Source organism: Corvus brachyrhynchos, unplaced genomic scaffold (genome assembly GCF_000691975.1).
Source record: "Corvus brachyrhynchos isolate BGI_N302 unplaced genomic scaffold, ASM69197v1 scaffold96, whole genome shotgun sequence".
Classification (NCBI taxonomy): Eukaryota; Metazoa; Chordata; class Aves; order Passeriformes; family Corvidae; genus Corvus; species Corvus brachyrhynchos.
In genome coordinates, this window is record NW_008238370.1 from 649,354 (window position 1) to 668,800 (window position 19,447).

At 51.5% G+C, this 19,447-nt stretch overlaps 1 protein-coding gene across 1 annotated transcript in view; it reads left to right on the top strand.

Moving 5' to 3' along the window:
* Nucleotides 1-8: 8 nt before the first annotated feature.
* Nucleotides 9-19,447, top strand: part of LOC103616997 (corticotropin-releasing factor receptor 1) — a 30,461-nt gene continuing 11,022 nt past the window's right edge. Inside the window, exons 1-4 of the mRNA XM_008635251.2 lie at nt 9-96; nt 8,235-8,319; nt 17,491-17,610; nt 18,769-18,854. Coding sequence (XP_008633473.1) covers nt 55-96; nt 8,235-8,319; nt 17,491-17,610; nt 18,769-18,854 — 333 coding nt within the window. The 5' untranslated portion in view covers nt 9-54. The remainder of the gene's footprint in view (nt 97-8,234; nt 8,320-17,490; nt 17,611-18,768; nt 18,855-19,447) is intronic.

Genomic DNA, 19,447 nt, shown 5'->3' on the forward strand with positions numbered 1-19,447 from the left:
AGGGGGGCGCGGCCCAGCCATGCCCCGGGGAGCTGGGCGCAGGGGCAGCTGAGGATGGTGCCCAGCCTACGTCCTGCCCTCCTCCTCCTCCTGCAGGTAAGATGCTTTAAGTCCTCTTCTCCCACAAGGGCCCTTCTGCCTCCTCCCCATCACCCCTGAGCCCTGCGCCGCCCGCCTTCTCCGCAGTGACTTTTCAATTTCTTTGAAGGGAAAAGTAAAAAGAGAAACCGCAATACAAAGGGCCCTCGGGAGAATTCCTCCAGTCAAGGCACTGGGCTTGGCAAGAGCTCGTCATGCTCAAAAACTGTCGGGGAGGGGGGCTGAAGTGAGTGAAAGGATCATTAAAGTGGGAGAGAATTGCAGCCAGGTCCTCCTGAGCTCAGCCCAGGATTCCCAGCCTTGTACCTCCCAGTGAAACCAGCTGCCACCAGTTTCCCAGGCTGCTGGGAGAGGGTGGCCACTCCGGGGGTGTGATGGATTTGGACAACACGAATGCAGAGCCCAACTGTACCCCCATAATTAATTTTCTAAGGGATCTTCTCCTTTTCCCCTCTGCACCTGCAAAGCACAAGACTTTTCCTCTCTAATTTGCTCGCTGTGGAACTGTAGCCACTGCTAATTTTGCAGCTCTGCAAAACATGCAAATGCTTTGTCAGAAGCAATATTCCTCCTCCTTGAGGGCTCATCAAGGAGGGAACAGTTCACAGCCCAAAGCGCGTTTAAATCCCAAACCCTGGACAAACGAGACGAAGAGGTTTCCAGTGAAATCTTGAATTTTATTTGAACAAGTCTATAATGGCAGCTAAACAAAATGATCAGGTTTTTGATAAAACCTCTGTGTCAGGAGTGGTAAAAGAGCAAATCTGCCTGGCTGGCTGCAGAATGGTGTCTCAGTGGCCCAGCTGGGACAGCAGAGTTATAACAGCCCTCCCCACTGGCACCACTGTGGCTCGTACCCCGCGGGCTGTGCTCCCCACTGTTCACCCCACTGTGCACCTCACTGTGCCCATCAGCTGCACCTCTGTGCCAGGAAAGTTCTCACCTAAGTGATGAGAAGAGCTGATGTGCAGCAGGAGATCTCCCTGCCAAGTTGATGTTGCCTCTAAAAGCTCCTCTTTTGAGCAGCTGCTCTCTCCTATGGCTGCAGCCCAGGAAGCCTGATTGATAGGATTTATAGGAGCTCTTTTGTTGTTATATTCCCTGGTTCAGATTTTGTTTGGCTCTGATATAAGAAACAAAGGTGAGACAGGGCAGGATCTTTTCCCCCAGCCCAGGTCCTTCTTGGCCAGTGTGTGGGGACAGCACAGACCCAGTGCAGTAAGGTCAGGTTCTGGTGGGGACAGCCATGTGAGTGTGACAGCTCCTGAGCACTGTGAGCAAAAAGTGGTCCAAAAGAAGCCCAAAGGTGCTGACTGAGACACAGCTCCCATCCTCTGTCAAAGCTCCTTAGGCTCAGGGTTTCCCTCGCCATCCCCAGATGCTCCCCAAGGATGTTCTCCTCGTGAAGCTGGAGCAACAAGTCCTCAAAAATCTTCCAGAGTTTGAGACAAAACCACCCCTGTGCTGGGGCTGGGACTGGGAGGGGCTCACAAAAACCAGTCCAGGCAAAGAGAAGCCTCTCCCAGATGGCTCCAAAAGGAAACAGCCAATCTACAACACTCCCCCCCTTTGCAGTCAAGCTGTCTATTTTTCCATATAAATACATATATTCAAAACTCAGACCCTTTTCCAGAACAATCCCAACCCTCTCCTGGGGACAGCATGGGCTAAAGGGCCATGAAACCCAGCTGTAAGTAAGTGCATCCCTGCATCCAGGTGGACCTGCAGCAGCATCCAGCCTGTGAGTGCAGAGACCTGCAGCAGCCCAGCTCTAGCACAGAGCTCAGCAGGGACAAACCTCCCCTGCAGATACTGGGCTGGCACAGTTTAGGTGTTCCCCATGCACCTGGCCAGCATCTCCACTTTAGCATCGGTTTGCCCGTGTTGCTTTACTGGATAGACATCCCTCAGGGGGTCAGATAGACAGACTAGGAGACAGGCAGTCAAACTTGCTGCCAAGTGCTCCCTGGCATGCTGCAAGTCATTTAAACAAACTAAAAAACTGATTAAAATAAACCAGCTTACCTGCAGCTATGTCAGGAACCAGTGATATTTCTGGGGCTGATAAAACTGCAAAAGCGTTTTATGAAAAATCAGAGATTGATGCCAGGTGTGGGATAATTTCCCCTCTCACTTGACCACCTCCAGCAGCAATAAGCCCAAAACCTAGCCCTTGCCCCTTCCATGCTCCAATCCTTGCATAAGATGCAGAGCTGCAGTCGCAGGACATGCTGACCCTGGGGATCTCTTCCAGTCCTCACTTTCCTTAAAAGCTGGAGTTGATTCAGTGGGTGTGAAATCATCCCCGTGGTTTTGCATCTTCAGCGAAGAAGTGAATGGAAAAGGCACAGCCTGTTCCCAGAATAGCTGCTCCATCACCATAGGATGAATATGTAGGAATACAATGAGAGTATCCTGCACTACCCTGCCCTGAAATCCATCTCTGCTCACCCAAAATCCTGCACAAGGCTGGCCCAGAAGTTCGTTGCAAGTGACAAGCTCAAGCTGCGATTGAGTCTGCAGTTTGGAGAGGCATCCATGGCTTTGTCTGTGAGAACAATTTTTGAACCCAAAGAAAGCACAAATCAACCCCCAAATCATGGGGTTCCCTCACCAAGCAGAGCCCAGGAGCCACTGTCCGACACCCCAGAGCTGTCACTCAGGAGAGGGTGGCTCTTTCTGAAGATGGAATAACGCACCCGGGGCCAATCTGTTGTTTTTCCTTTTTTCCCTAACTGTGTTCGGAGCTGGTCAAAAAGACCCTCCTTCTCTGCAGGGTGTCCTGCTTTATCCACAGCCACCCACCCAGGAGCAGTCGCCTCCATTCTGATGGCCAAGGGCAAAGGGGGTTGGCATTTTGCATGTCACAGTCCCTCTTCCACCCTGAAATCTGCACTGTCCACCCTGGAAAGGCAGTGGCAGATGCGGCTTTGGTGTGGCCAAGCTTTCCTGAGTTGTGAATGCAAATAAACTGGAAAAAAATGATGGGGGAGTTAAACTGTGCATATTCATCCCAGGGCGCAACCCTAAAAAGGTGATGGGTGAAGGAGGGGGTTTGGAGCAGTCAAGATGTGGGTTTTGGGACAGAGCTGGAGGGAAAAATGTCCAATCCCAAAATGAAAATATCTGTCAATGCACAGGAGTTCCACATGTACAATCTGCAGGAGAGTTTAATACAATTGCCTTAGAAAAACAGCCCTCCCCCAGGCTTGCATCCATCACTCCAATCTTCCTCAGCAGCCTTTGCCTGTCACAGATCCCATAGGAGCTGCCTGTATTGTGTCCCCTTCCCCAGCTTGTTTGTGCCTTTAGCTTCCAATACCCAAATGCCACTAGTAATTCACTAGCCCCCAAAAATCCATGTCTCTCTTCACAGATAAATGAAGTCAGAATTATTTATGGCAAGGGAGGGAGACCAGAGCTTAATCCAGGAAAACCTTTAACTTCTCATAAATCAGGTTTTACAGGGCATTCATTTAGCCCTGATTGATATTCTTTTGTTAGGATCTGCATCCAGCACACTCAGAGAGATACTCCAAACAGAATAAACACTCTCACCAAAGCTCCTGTCTACACACCACAGGGACTGGCCCTCTAATATGGATAAATTAATAAACTTGCAGATTTTAATGCCAGATGGAGATGTTCTCACTGCCTGCTCTCCCCCTGAGTAACATCAGCCACAGAAAATGCCCCCGTGGCTCTTGCTTTGAGCCTTGTTCCGTTGCCTGAGCTTTGCCTTGATGCCTTGATGCTGACAGGGCTTGGGATGGGGCTTCGGAAAAGCAATGAAGGAGCAACGGGGGCTTGGTAGGGCAGCAGAGGGGCTTGGAGGAACCCTGAGATCATGGGCAGCAAAGCAGGTTCCTGCCACGTCTGAGACAGGGGCATAAAGAGGGTCCTTCATGGACCAGATACTGCCTGGAGATTTCATTTGTGGGTTGAACTGAGGATGAAACTGTTCCAAGTGAAAGCCCTCAAGGTGAAGCAGGTAAGAAGCTGCCCAGCTGCAGAAAACTGCCTGGAAGTCAGAGGAGACAAAGGCAAAGAGATGCCCTGCAGGGAAGGCAGGGGACACGGTGGGTTGGAGGCACCTCCGAGCACATTTGAGGGGCAGCCCTTTCAGTCAGGCTGTTGCAGGCCGCCTCCAGCCACCAGCTGCGGTCCTGGCAGGACGTGCTGCTCCCTTCCTGCTCCACTGTTGCTGCTCTGCCATCCGAGGTTGGCATCCAGCTCTTTTAACACTCATTGTATTTAACACCCAAAGTCTGGCACCTTTTGCTGCAGGCTCAGAGCCAAGAACAGGCTCCATCCCAGCCTAATGCCCCGGGGAACCTCAGCAAAGGTCCAGGGCAGCAGCTGCTCAGCCCTTCCCTGCCCGTGTGTTCCAGGAGGTCTTTCCTCTTCCACGCCAAGTGTTGTAGTGGGCAGCAAGCCCAGCCAAGCCAGGGAGCAGCACTGGTGGGTCAGAGAGGTCCCTACAGCAAGGACAACTCCAGGGCGGCCGGTGTTGTCCCCCCTCCCAGGAAGGTCACCATGGCCATCACTGTCCACTGCTCCCACTGCCCTCCCCAGCTCTGTGCAAAGCCCCTGTCTCCCACGGCTTCATCCCAGGCTTCAATCCCACTAATCACTCCGCTCTCCAATTACAGCCCCTTGGCACTGGACCTCCGAGATTGCTAATTAGGCTATGAGCCATCTATCTCATGCTCAGAGCTGTCAGCCCTTCCTGCCGTGCAGATCCCCTCTTGTTTGAGGCAATACGATAGCAGGGCGAGGGGGATAGGCCTGTCTCTGGGTAGCACAGTGCAGGGGGTGATGTTGCAGCTGGATGTGAATGTATTAATTAGTATCCATGGATCACTTTGTAGAGCGAAAGCACCGCAAGGGGACATTAATTCCTAATTGTTATTAATTGAATTTTTCTGCCAGGTCAGTGGCGGGTCACAAAGACTGATGCCATGTGTGTGTGACTGCGCTGCTCACCCCCACAGCAGCAGCCAGACCCCAGTGCTGATGAGCTGGCGCTGGCGCAGTCACTGTGCTGCATCTCCTGGCTGAGAGCACCTACCACCCTGTCCCCTCACAGGCACAGGTACAGCTCCAAAAAACCTCCGTGTTTTTCTTGGAGCCCTGGTGGCACCAGGATGTGGTTGGTGTGTCCAGATCACAGAGATCTGCCCCACACGGTGCCCCACAACCTGAGTGACCTGAGGCAGGTGGTCCTCAATGCCTCAGTTTCCCTTCTGGGACAGCCCTGGCATGGTGGGTGGTGGGACGCTGAGCACAGCAGATGTTTGCTGTGTGTGGGATGCAGGAAACATGGGAGCAGTGTCAGGTTTTGGTGTCTGAGCTGTGCAGTGAGGACTGGGGCTGGGGTGGGGGGCTGGTCCTGCTACAGAAAATGTGGGGATGAAAGAAAGGAGCCAGTGCTCTGTGAGGTCCAAGGTTAAACCAGAACCATCCCTGTGTATAAAACAGGGCCTGGAAGGGAGCTGGGCAGATGCTGAGGCAGCAGCAGGGGAGACACTGGTGGCTCCTGATGGAGAAGAAGCTGCTGCGAGTGCAGGCCCTCATGAGGCCTGTGCAGCTCCCAGCAGAACCATCCTCCATCCCTGTGGGAGCAGCTCCCCGGGCTGACTGGGAGCACTGTGTGAAGTGGCTGCTTCCAGAGGAGCAGATTGCCTTCCTTCCCGGGCAGCTGCGTGCTCAGCTGAGGCTCCCCAGGATTTTGGCAGGCTGAGGGAGGTCACAGAGGTGTTCTTGCCTGCAGAGCAGGATCTGCCATGGCCTGTGTGAAGGCAGGGCCGGGAGGGCAGAGGGATACGGCCCCTCTCTGGCCCGAGCACGACCCACTGCCGTGTCAGGGCTCTTGAGGTGAGCTTGGCTCCAGCCAGGCCAGGCCAGGCCCTGCTGGGCACCATGTGGCATCTTACAGCAGCGATGCTCTGGCACACAAAGCTCTTCAAGGACAGAGCTTTGACCTGTTCTCTCTGCAAAGCATGGGGAGGGGTTGCAGTAACCCACAAAGAGCAAAGCAGATGAGACAGTGACCAGCAAGTGCCAGATCAGAATGTTTTTGACTGGGACAAATCCCCCTGCAGCTGCCCCCTCCCCCTGTTTATTCCCCTTAAAAGGCTGACAGGAGCGGGACAAAACCTCTGCCTCTGTCAAGAGCTTTGGCCACACTGCAGTGTGAGACAAGACTCAGAGCCTGGTAAAGAAGCTCTTAGTATTAGCTCTGTTCTGGGGATCCTTTTTTTCCTTTCTTTCTTCCTCCTGTAGCTGTTTCAGCTCATTTACAAAGCCTGCAAAGAGCCAGTGACTGCTCCATCCACACCCCTCTCTGGCCGTGGCTTGGTCCATGTGCTGCTCAGCGCCAAGACCTCTCCCTGTGTCTGGAAGGAGAATGGGCACTGCCAGGCTGGAGCAGGCTGGGATTAGGAGAAACACATCCAATTAACACTTGAAAGCCTGTTCAGGTGGATGAACCATCCCAGCCCCTTTTGGGCAGAACCCTTCTGTCCCAGCTGCCCATGCCAAGAGCCACCAGGTCCGGTGGGCACCAGCTGCAGGCATAAACACGGAGGGGAGCAGACCCCCTACACCTTGATTCCTCCCTGTCTGGAGGCTGGGGGATCTCAGCTTTCTGAAAGGAGACTCAGGAGGTGCTGGGCTCCTGCAGGACCAGCACCCAGGAGCTCCGAGCAGCGCCCGCGCCGGGGCAGGGTTGAGCTGCCGGATCCCCTGTGCCATCTGGAGCAGTCACAACAAGGGAGCTATTCTCAGCTCCATTTATATGTCTGCCTGACATCTCTCTTGCTGTCAAAACCAGCTTCTCAAGGCAGTAAACAGTTGTTTGGAAAAGAGCAAGTGGGTGCTGAGCTTGTCTCTGTGTGTGAATAAATTCTGCTCATGCCTTGGTAAGGCATGGGGATGGCTGGGTGTGCCAGAAAAGCAGACAGTGTTTCTACGGCTCAAGGGCAAGAGGAGGAACATCTTCTGCCTGCTCAGAGCAGTTTGGGAGGTAAATGGCACTCAGGAGGGGGGTTCAGGCACTAGGAATCAGCCTGGCTGATGGGGAAGGCAGAGTTTGTTTCCCCAAGGAGCTGGGAGCTTGCCTGCAAGCAGGGGAGGTGCAGCCATTCCTGCCTTCAGGCTCAGGGCCTCTTCCCAAGGGGTCTGTATGTGATGTATTTTGGGGCGCAGCTCTGCCATTTAATCAGTGACTTGTCTCCAGGGAGTTTGCTCAGTCGTTGAAGGTGAAAGAAGTGGAGTTGAGCCTTATACACCATTAGTGCTGGTGCCTGGAGCAGAGGGGATAAGCCTGTGTCACCCTTCTCTGAGCTGGAGGAGAGAGTGGGCAGCTGCTTGTGCAGAAATCTGTGTTCTGCAAAATATCAGGTCCCCTCCTTCCCTCACCTGGCACCCTGGTGTGCCCTGGGACCAACAGCACTATCCCTCTGCCATCCTTGCAATGCCTTCATCCTGGCAATTGCCTTTCTCACTTTTAGTTTCCCCAAACTCCTGCAAAGGCACAATAATTCAATAATCATTTTTCCAAAATAGCTCCTCGTGCAGAGTTTTAGCAGAGCTGGGTAGATCCTGATCAGTGCTTTCTGACTCAGTGGGAATGTTGCTGTTTGCTGACAATTCTCCTGAAAAAATGGCTTGAGCCAGATCTGGTTGTCTGTGGATCAGATCTCCTTAAGGACGTGTATGAACATCTTCCCACTGACAGCTTACAAGGCTGTGATTTCAATAAGGGATTGAAAATCAGAGCATGGTGTCAGGCTCATCATTTCCCCTGTCTGCTCTCAGGATTCAAAGATGCAAAACCCAAAAGTGTTGATTAAAATGCTAAATAGCAGAGGTTCCACAATTCAGCAAGGGCTGCAGGAGGGTTTGCTGAGGGGGGTGTTTGAGGCAGGAGAGGATCAGTGGGTGAGCAGTTCCTCAGCACAGTTTCCCTGGGAAACCATCCTGAAAATGGGTACGTGTCCATTGTGCAGCTTTGGGGGTAGTACCCACCAAGACATGGACAAGCTCAGCTCTGACCCAAGGAGGCATCTGGGGAGGGGGAAGCAGCATATTGCACATATAACCCTGCCCCTGCCTGCTCTCTCCCCATCCAGGCGTTTCTCCTCTGGGATAGCCCGGTGGCAGCCTCCATCCAGGAGCAGTACTGCGAGAGCCTGCCGCCCGTCACCAACCACACTGGTGAGTGTCCCCCAGCCCACTCGAGCCACCCCCTGGGGTGGAAGAGGGTGTCAGGGGTGTCTCTGGGCTCATCTGCTGCTGCATGGATCATTTTTGGGGCGGTGGGATGTGCAGAGGCTGCATCACAGGCCGCTGCTGGTGCTGCTGCAGCCTCTTTGCAGGGTGACAGTGGAGGCAGGTAGAAAGTGCAGATCTCAGAAGAGATGAAAACAAAGAAAATAAATGTCTGTTGGGTAGAAGGGAGATGGACAAAGAGACATCAGGGCTGGCTGCCTATTCTCTGCCATGCCCAGGGACACCAGGACCTTGGCCCCTATGTCCACCCCTCTACCATCCCCCTGCCCAGGGATGATGACTGGGGGTTTTGACTTTTTGTGGAGACCACATCACCAGTGCAGTGTGGCCACCATGGCTCAGGGCTCAGCCAGCCTCTGTCCCCCAGCACTCCTACACAGGTGCCATTGAGCACTTTGGGAGGCCACCAGTCACAAAGAGCTTCTGGGGACATGGCTGTGGCCAGGGCTGGCTCAGCCCTGCTGGGTGGGAGCAGCAGGGTCATGGACAGCCCATGCCTACTCAGCATTGTACATGGGTTCGATCCAATCAGGTCAGGGCTTGTGCCAAAAATGGCTTTTAGCCTATATTCAGAATGTGACTTGGATGTCACCTCAGCAGTGACAGGTCTGGTTCAGTGACAAGTTTTGGGGGAGGAGAAGTGTGAGAGGGAGTGGAGCTCACAGGGACAAGGAGAAAAGTCCTCCCCAGCTCTGGGATGCTGCAGTGTTGATTTTCCATGACTGAATGAGAATCAGAGAGGGCACCAAGGAACTCTCTGTCAGGGTGATGGATGGCCATGGGACTGGGCACTGAGGAATGGCCGCGGGACCGGGCACTAAGGGATGGCCATGAGCACCCAGAGCTGAGGGATGGCTGCCCACCACCCATTAACAGCAGCATTAACAGCTCTTTCTTAACAAATCCCGTCTTGGAACCAGCTGATCCAGTGTCTGGCCAAACCCAGGCTACCATTGCCCTGCAAGAAGCATCCCAAGCCCAAGAGGTGAAGGCAGAAAGCCGGGGGACAGCAAAGCTGCCTGTGGAATGGCAATGCCTCGATGTCTGGTCGGACAAGAAACTTGGTCCTCACTCATGTGCTTTGCTCGCTGAAGGTTTCATCACTCTGCTCAGTGAGGGCCTGTCCTTGGCCGTGTTAAGCTGTGATAAATCCTGACCCAGGGCAGCATGCAGGTCCCAGACAATCCTCCTGCTCAGCTCATGGCCTTTTCCACCCACTGCTGGAACCTCCCAAGCCCCCGGGAGAGGTCAGAAAGGGGGGAGAATTTGTGCTGTGGTTTGCTGATGGATTGCCCTGGAATCACCACCATCCTCAAGCACCGAGCACTGCTTTCTGCAAGGATTGGGCTCTGCTCGGTGGGGATTTATCAGCCTGAATCCAAGCAGGATTTAGTGCACCTCACTGTCGATCTCCCCGGCAGAGGGGAGAACATGAGGCTTCAGATTTGCAAATTGTCCATTGTCTCTAGACATCCAACCTGCAATTCCTGAGCAACTCATTAATTTGGGTGGGGCTGGCACACGTGAGAGCCACTTCCAGCTGGAGGAGGGGGCTTAGAACAAAAGGTAGAGGTGAAACTAATTGTCTTATGTCTGCTTGGGAAACAGAACTCAGCGCCAGCCCTGGTCCTTGGAGTCCATTTAGGCCCTGCCTGATGGAGTCAGTGATTCCTGCGGAGGGATATTTACTAAACTGGAAACTTTGATTTGAGGCTATTTAACATGAAGAGCTGTTAGGATGATGCTAATTAGAATTGCAGCAGGGCCCTGAGACTTAATTTGTTAATGCCTTCTCAACCCTTGGGAAATGACACATGCTGATAACACATGCTGATAACACGAGCCCAGCAGTCCCCCAGCGCGTGGCTCGGCAGGGGATCTGCTGGATGCATGGACAGGCACTGCCTTGTGCCTGTGTGCAGCCTCCCTCCTCCGAAGCACAGCCCAGCATGGGCTCTCCTGCTCTCCCTGGTCAGCAGTCCCTTAATCTCTCCGTTTTAAGGAGGATGTGTGGCTGGACAGTGATGTCACCAGCGTGCCAGCGCTCTCTGGGCATGTGCACTGAGCTGGAAAGGTCTCTGCCGTGGCAGTGGGGTGGAGGCACACTGGGGTGATGCTTTCCAGGCTCAGGGGTGCAGGTGGTGCAAACTCTCATCCCAGGACATGGAGCAGCTGAGCCTCACAGAGCTCTCCTGTCTTGCCCTCTTATCACCGTGGATTTACCCATCTTCCTTCAAGTCCGCAGTGCAGGGTGATATCCCCAGGAATTCAGGCTCTTTGCACAGGTGTGATGCTCCAACTTAATAGTTTAGGTATCCATCAAACTTCCTCTCAGTGAGCCCCTGATTTTGGGCGGGACTGGGACACAGGGGCACAGCTGGATGCTCCATCAGAAAGCTCCTCCCACAGTAGCAGTGAAGAGGGAATATCAGGCTGGACTTGAGGTCAACATGGTGCCTTCAGGAAGCCGGGTCAGCTGCACCCCCAAGCATCTGCAACCCAGCAAGTCTCAGATCAGGCTTGAAATTGAATGCAATGAGGATCAGCATCCCTTGTCTGGGGTGGATAGGTGCTGTCCCAAGGGCTCCCAGCCCATGGATTGACTCAGACCATGGATTTCTCTGGCTGATGATTTCAAGTCCCCAGGATCTGTGTGCAGCTGCTTCTCGCCCTGCCACAAAGTCCATCAGGGAGGGACAAGGTCGTTTCATCCACCAGGGCAAAGCATTCCCTGCAGCTGCAGGACTACTTCCCCGGGGAAGGAAGGGGAAATCTGAGCAGATGGGAAAGGCTCTTCCTAATTAATAACGAGGCTTTTCCAAAGCAGCTCAGCAGAAAGCACTCTAACGGAGCAAGCTTGGAGCACTCTCAAGGGGTTGTTCTGCCATTTGTAGCTCTCAAGCCTGGATCAGCCCAAGGAGTTGCCAACCAATTGCTCACATCCCCCTCTGGTCCTGGCTGCACGATCCACTCCTTTAAGCTTGTTATCACAATGAATTCTTATTCTCAATCTCATGTGTGTGCTCAGGAGAGAGGAGAGCACAGAAAATTCCTTGTCAGGAAAGAAATGTTTCATGCCAATGCCAGTTCACCTAAAGCAAAGAAAAGTGGCACCAAAGCAAAGCAGAAAAAAAGAAATGTCTGGGGGTTTTTAACTGATGGTTTTTTCAAGGGGGAAAGGGGGCTTAGCTTTGCATCAAATAAGGCAAATCTAATTGTTCCAGGTACAGCAAAATCCTGTGGCTGAGGAGCAGTGAGTGATGAGAACATATCCTTCACAGGCACTATCAGACAAGTTTGGTAACACCTTTCACAGCGGGTGACAATTTGACCAAGAGCCTTTCCACCCACTCCAGCTCAGCTCCCAAAGCGCTGACGCTGCTCCAGCAGCCCCCGTGCCACTGCTCTTTCATTCACTCACTGACTCCCCTGGGGTGAGCCTGGAATTTAAATTCATAAAGGTCAAATTAACATCAGCCACTCTTTTCAGTCTCATTGGCATCTCTCCCACCGAGGCAGAAATATTAATAAAGGAGCTGAGCAGGGGTTAGAGATGCAGCAATGAGTCTTGGCAGGGACTTGAGGGAGATACACGGTGTTAGGAAGGTTTGGGAAACAAAACTCTCATCTATATGGAAAATCCTAATGGTTAAAATATATACTGGTGTCGATAAAGCCATTCTGCTCCATCATCTGGGAAACAGGGATGTCAGTAGCACCTCACTGATATTCATAGATTTTATTGTAGTGGAGGAGGGAAGATGATGAGGGTTTCCAGTAGGAAACTACGTCCTGGCACATCCCAGTGTGAGCAGCAGCTACAGCAGTTAAACTGTACTTTGGACTGGAAGCAGTGAAGTCGCTGCCAGAGGCTCTGTTCAACTGTAGCCAAACTAGAAGGCTCTGCTGGGAAAACTCTGCCAGGGAGGGGTTGTGATGCTTCACTCACCCACCACCAAATCCCAGCCAACCCCAGGGAATAAACCACTTCCTGCCACCCTTGGTTATAACACAACTCCAAACACTCCGTGGTTCATGTCAGGAGAACAAGGTAAGTCCCAAACACAACCCTCTGCATTATATATACATATACATATATACATATATATACATATATACATATACATATATACATATATACATATAAGCTGTAAAGCTGCACCTGGACCATCTTAAGTGACAACATTGAGCAGATGCATCAGATACGAACAGCACAAGCCAGGTTTGGTGCCTTTTATTTACAGCAACAAGCCAAAAATTAAGGTAAGTCCCAAACACAACCCTCTGCATTATATATATATACATATATACATATATATACATATATACATATACATATATACATATATACATATAAGCTGTAAAGCTGCACCTGGACCATCTTAAGTGACAACATTGAGCAGATGCATCAGATACGAACAGCACAAGCCAGGTTTGGTGCCTTTTATTTACAGCAACAAGCCAAAAATTCATTACAAAGACTCATAGCTATCATAATGCTTAATTAGCCTGGGTAATTATTTTACACCAAGGATCGTGGAGCTTGAATGCTTGGGAAGATTTCTAGGGATTTTTTAAGGACTGGAGTCTTACGAAGGTAAATAGAAGCCCCCCATGCCGCCAAAAGCAGTGCTGGAGGTAGGGTGTGAGCAAGGATCTACTTTGAGGTAGCCGCATCTGCTCCCAGCCATCCTGAGCACCCACCCCTGCCCAGAGGGAAGGCAAACAGCTCCACCACCCCAATTTCTACCCCACTTTAATATAAATTGTCCCCCAGTGCCATTTTCCTCAATGCTTCAAGGTGCTACTCAAGCATTTAACATCCGAGTGACTCCACAGCTGGACCCAGCCACCCCTCCCTGGCACATCAGCACCTGGAAGTACAAGCATCCCCCAAAGGCCCTTGTTTTGGGGCAGTAAGGTGTGAAATGGCTGCTTGTGCTTCACCACTGTGGTGGAGCTGCCTGGGAGGGACAAAGAGCTTTTTGTGCTTTGGCTGCAGTTGATGCATCAGGCATCACAGTGAGTTGTATTTTGATTAGATGTGGAGATGAAGCTCTGATTGCCAAATGCAAATGTTGCAGCAGAGACACAGGGGACGCTCTCAGGGAGCCAGAGGCTCGAGGCAGCAGCAGTAATGCGGTCACAGAGGACATCAGGGCTGGATAGAGATAACTGTGGTTGAATGAGAGCTCAGGACAGGTAGTTATGTTACGAGTTAATGAGTTAGATATGAGTTAACAACTTTCTGCTGTTAGCCTCTTGAGACACCTTAGATAAATAACCCCATCACTCCCAGCCACAGGAATGAGCCTGTAATTCAGATTTCCATCATCTTTCCTGGCCCCTTTGCATTGCAGAAGGGGAGACAGGCTTCACCCTTCCCCCGGTCAGAGTTGTGTCTGTGCACAGCAGCAAACTGGGACATTGTGCTGGTGCACAGTTCTGCTCAGTGTACTGCAGGATGTGCTTACCAGCACAGTTAATCAGCACAGCCTTTGCTTTACTCCTCTTCAGAGCATCCCAGCAATGGCTTGATGGTATGATAATACTTCAGACCTCCTGGCACCAGCTCAAGAGCACTGTGGCCACGCATCTGGTACTGCTGGACCAGAAGAAACATGCTCCATCCTCTTTAAATTTGCTCAAAATCTTTTGGCAGATTAGCTGGGAGTGGAGAGCTCTACCCTGCTGGGTTTCGCACAGTTCTGTGGCTTTAGCACAGAGCCATCTGGGAGGCCTCTGCGAGTGGTGAAAGCAGGCTGGAGAAGGATGTTTTATAGAAGCAGATGGGAGATTGCTACAGTTACCCTGAGACAGTTATTGTGATAGAGTTGTCTCAGTGTAAGTCCCTGGACAGACAGTTTTTTCTTCAGAGGAAAGTAAATGCTTTATATTGCTTCAGAGCAGCACAACCCAAAGGCAATAGGGTGAGAAGGGATTGGACTGACTTCCCCTGTGCCACATTCGCTGTCTCAAAGTAGGGCCTGCTCCTTCCTCCTCCAAACACCATGTTTCTGTGTGGGAAGAAGCCACACTAGGGGGATTGAGTGCAGGTAGGAAGTTCATTGACCTTTCTTGCTATAAGTCTGTAAAGACCAAACCTGTGCGGCAGTGGAGCTGAGAAGCTGGAGCACACGTGTGCAGAACCTGGAGAATAATCCCCCTGCAAACACGGATGGGCCGCCGAGCAGGGAAGCATTTAATACTGATACATATCATTTCCATGCCAAACACTGCTCTAAATGCCAGCTGCCACTGGGGAGGAGCTGCAGCAGAGGGTTGTGCTGGGCAAAGGGGATGTTGCAGCCCTCATGACACTCTTTGTCTTTACTGCTTTACTTATCCCTTCCCCATCAGGAGGGGTTTTTTTCTGTTTTCTGTGTGCTGGAGAGAGTAGAAAGAGCAGCATCTGCTTTCTGCAGCTTTTCTTCATCAAGCCTTTCTCAGTGTGAGCCTAGGAAAAATATTACAGCCCCCCACTAGATTAAAACCTGGTGGGACAGAGCTCCAAATGCTGCCAGTGGAGGCACAGGGGTGAAGCACAGGCAGAGGTGCAGGAGCATCCCACAGCCTGGCTGAGCCTTTCCTCATCTGACTGCAGCCCCAGACCCAAATGTCACTCCACAGCACCACCCTGACCCATGGGATGAGGAGGGCTGAGCTCCTGCTGATGCTGCTGCACCTTCCCTGTGGTGGGACTGGTGGGACCTACTGGGTTTGGTGTCTGGTGGGATCCTGTCGTACCCTGTTGGGAGTGCCAAGCAGCATCACACCAAGTGCCTTGGAGAAAGGTGGAGATATTAAATCCAGCCTTGAACAGACTTATCACAGAATGATGCACCTCTGTCTGGCCACGTTATTTCCACAAGTCTCTTTTGGGTTTGGTTATTAATGGCACTGCTGTGGGTTTGCTTTACTGGTGGAGAGTCATCATCCTCACTCTTCATGTTTGTCCTCCCTGAGCAATCTCTGTCTGTCCCCCAGAACAGCCCCTGGAATGCAGCAGGGAAACTGAAGCACAAGAGGATGTGGAGAAAATGGAGTTTGTGCTCAGCCCCACGGGTGCCCAGGAGGGGTGGCAGGAGCTGCCGTGGGCATTAGCACTGTGCAAGCCCATTTTCCTGTGCTGCATTGTGCCAAGTGAAGCCTTTCCTGTTCCAGACATTCACGCAGCTTCTCACCTGGCTGGCTAACAGAGAGAGCACTTGCAATTTAACTTTGTCCTTAGTTCAAGTAATTACTGGTTGTTTTTTCTTTACATGGATGAACGTTATCATAAAATTTTTAACTGTGACCCTCTATTTCTCTGTCAAACTTGGGTCAAAACAACGAAGGAGCTCTATAAATTCAAATGGATGCAGAAAGACACAGACACACGTGATTAAAGGCACCTCGTTTCCTACAAAGTACAGGCTTAAAACGGTTAACTTAAAGGGAAGGTTGCCACAGCAACCCTACACATTAGCAAAGCTAAAAGCAAAGGTCACTGTTAAAATTAATTTCTCCCTACAAGCTATGGGAGGCAGAAGGTAACACTCACCATGCTCTGATGCTTTCCCAGCTCACATGCTTGGAAGTTGTTTTCCCTTGCTAAGATATTTGAAGAAGACACAGAAAGCCCTGAAAATTTTCTCTGAGAACATTGCAAAATAACAAGGAGCCAAATTTTCAGATAATCAGTGAAAAAATATTCCTCCATAAGAACATTCATCATCATCATCAATAGTATTTTGCTTTTTTTCTTTGGCCACTCTTTAGTCAGCTCCATCCACAGGAATTTTTGGGAAAGGCATTCAAATATCAACCACGAATCCAGGGGCAGGGGAAACGCTGTGTTCTCACACCCAGGAGCTGTGAATTGGGGTGTTTTGTCTTAGGAAATGGCAATTTCTGTCTCTGTGCCAGCAGCACAAACATCTCTGGTACCCAGGAGTGGTTTGGACTGAGCTCTGCCCCTTCCAGCATCTCCTGCTCACCCATCTGCTGCTTGTCTTGGATTGTAGGATATGGATGTTGCAGCCATTGTGCTTCCGACCTCACTGTGAGATGGAGCAGGGACATATTTAGCTACAGTACATGTTGTTCTAAATATACACAAATTATACATAAAAAAGCCTGCAATCTGGCCTACCTAATGCCTACATTAGCACACTTGTATAGCTGGGAAAAGCACACAAATCCTTGAAATCTGAAATAGAAGCAGCAGCTTTGGAGTTTTCTACCCGGGAAAGACTGGAAGAGACCAACGGGAATGGCTGGGAAGGAGATTTTGCAGCCAGGAGGTGTGAGATGTTTGGAGAGGCTTAGAACCAGACTGGACACACCACTGAGGAAGAGCAAGTCTGGCTTATTGCCTGCTCTTGGGCTGGATGCCAAAGTGATGGCTGAAGGAAGGAGCAGGGCTGGGAGACCAGATCCAGGGAACCCCAAGTGGGCTTGGAAGCCAGGTCTAAAACCAGGTTTGTGCCAGAACTGGGCTTAGCCCTGTAGTTTAGACAGGACCAGCAGGATGGCTCAACCAGCCCTTGCGAGTCTTGCACAGCCCCCATGTGGTGTCTGCCATGAGGGTTTTCTGGGGGCTGAGCTTGTGGTGACCCCTCAGCTCATCCAGCAGCCCCAGCTCTCCAGGCAAATCCTGACCTTTCAACAGCCTGGAAGTGGCCCATGGTGGCCCACAGACCTCTATTACCGCAGGCCTAGGCCCTAGGGTATTTCACCGTGTCCTGCAGCCGTAGGGAGGAGGAGGAGGAGAGAAGATCCAGCAGGCAGGAACTGTGCAGAAAGATTGATTTATTTAATTATTTTACAAACTCTTTTATAGACTTTTTTCTTCATAGTCTAATTGGACAAGGATCAGCCCCCCCTTGGGGTGATTGGCTAAAATCCTAAAACATTCATTGTCAAAATATTTTTCTACTATACCATAAACAAGACTTCTCAAGGCTGCAGGTGTTTGGTTGTTTACATACTCTGCTACCTCTTCTGTGAGAGAGAAAAGTCTCTCACAGACTTAGAAAATAGCAAGAAAATCCTCACTAGCAGCATTTTTGTATCTACAGACCTCTGCTAACCCTGTCCCCTTCACCCCTGCAGGTCCCCAGTGCAATGCCTCAGTGGACCTGATCGGCACGTGCTGGCCCCGGAGCGCGGTGGGACAGCTGGTGGCTCGGCCCTGCCCCGAGTACTTCTATGGTGTCCGGTACAACACCACCAGTAAGAGGGGCAGCACTGCTGGGGACACGGCGGGCGAGGGTTCTGGGACACAAGTGACAATACACCTCTGGGAACAAAGCTCATCAACCGAAGAGAAAACAGCGCCTCAGACTCCAGATTTCAGGGAGGATTGGTTCAGAGAAGCAGCTTTATAAGCAGGTCCTCCTGGGAGGAGGAGGGGGCTGATGTCCCCATCTTGGGGACAAAGGCAAAGGAGTGATCTTGCCCTGCCCTTGGAGGTGGCACAGGGGTCTGAAGCCCCCAGCTGAGCAAGGACTGGGGGGCTTTGAACCTCATCCCCTCCTAGCACAGGTGGCTGCACTGTCACTGCCAGTGACATGCTGGGAGCAGAGGATGAAGCAACAGCATATGAAAAGTGCCCACAGCCATTCATAGCATTAGGTTGAGTTTCTGACCACCCAAGTGCTGGTTTTGATGAAAGAAACACCTTGCTTCCCACAAAAAACATAAATGTTTTCATCCTGCACATTCTTGCAGCCGTGGAGGATGGCACGGACACAGCTCTTGCTTTGTGGTGCCTCCTGTGTGGCTGTAGGAGCCTCTCTGCATTAATTGCGACTTGAGCCTGTCTGTGAGCCCTTCCCACCCCATCACTCTGACGAGGTTCACGGTCTCCTGTTAATGGAAGCCCAGTCTCACCCCAGTGCTGGCATCATCCCGCTGCCAACACCAATCACGGAGTGTCTGGGGTGCCGTGGCCATTCCTTCCCAATTAGCCTTGCCTGTCCTCGCTGGGAGGCAAGAAAGCTCCTAATTCAGGGAGAGAAGTGAAACTTCATGCTGCCATCTCAGCAGAGATCCTGGGATGGCACATGATCACCCAAGCAAACATCGGAGAGAAAGGGAAGAAGAGTCTAACTAGCAGTGCTGCTGCTGCATCCCTGTGCATGGTGAGGAGGTGTTGGGGTCCCCCAGTGCCCAGGGCAGAGCTGGTGCAGACCCAAAGCTCTTGAGCGGGTCTGAAATATTCCAAGGATTTTGGTTCTGCGATTGTGGCCAAGGCAGTAGCTGAGCTGCCTTCAAAGCAGAAAATGCCACTGGCCTGATGCCAGTGCCCTGCATTAGTGACAGTCAGGTCACATGCCTGTGCCCGTCCCCATGCTGTGTTAACCCTTGGATGGGCATCCTCTCTTTCAGATAATGGCTACAGAGAATGCCTCGCTAATGGGAGCTGGGCAGCACGTGTCAACTACTCCCAGTGCCAGGAGATCCTCAGTGAAGAGGTAGGAGCTGGGGAGTCCCTGGGCTCTTGGCAGGAGGGTGAGGGACAGATGATGGAGTTTGGAAAGGCAACAGCATCCAGGCCAGGAATGGCCCATGGGAGCTGAGAGCTGAGCATGCAGCAGCATGCCAGTGATAAAGTTGCATGTGTCAATTATGACCCCCTTCTGGATTTGCATTTTTATTCCTCATCAGAAATAAAGCCACGCCTGTTTCCGTTTCCATTAAAAATCCAAGAGGGTTGTCAGTGGGAGCTCCCCAGGGCCTCTGGGTACAGATCAGCCCTGTCACTCTTGTGCAGCTCCCTCCTCACACAGCACTCAGTTAAAACCCCTTCCTTCCCTGCCAGCAATGAAATAATGGAGATATTTAGGAAGCTGAAAGAGATAAAAAAATGGGGATTTTTACAAGAATTACAAGCTCCTGAGTAGGTCAAGCCACCCCTTGAACAGAGGAGAAGACATATGAGTTGTTCATTTGCAGTTAATATCAACTCTGGTATTTAAGATGCTGATATATCTTGCCAGGAATGGTTTTCTCGCTCGCCTAATTGCTAATTCACAGGTTGGATGAGTGCCTAACAGCAGGAGTGATC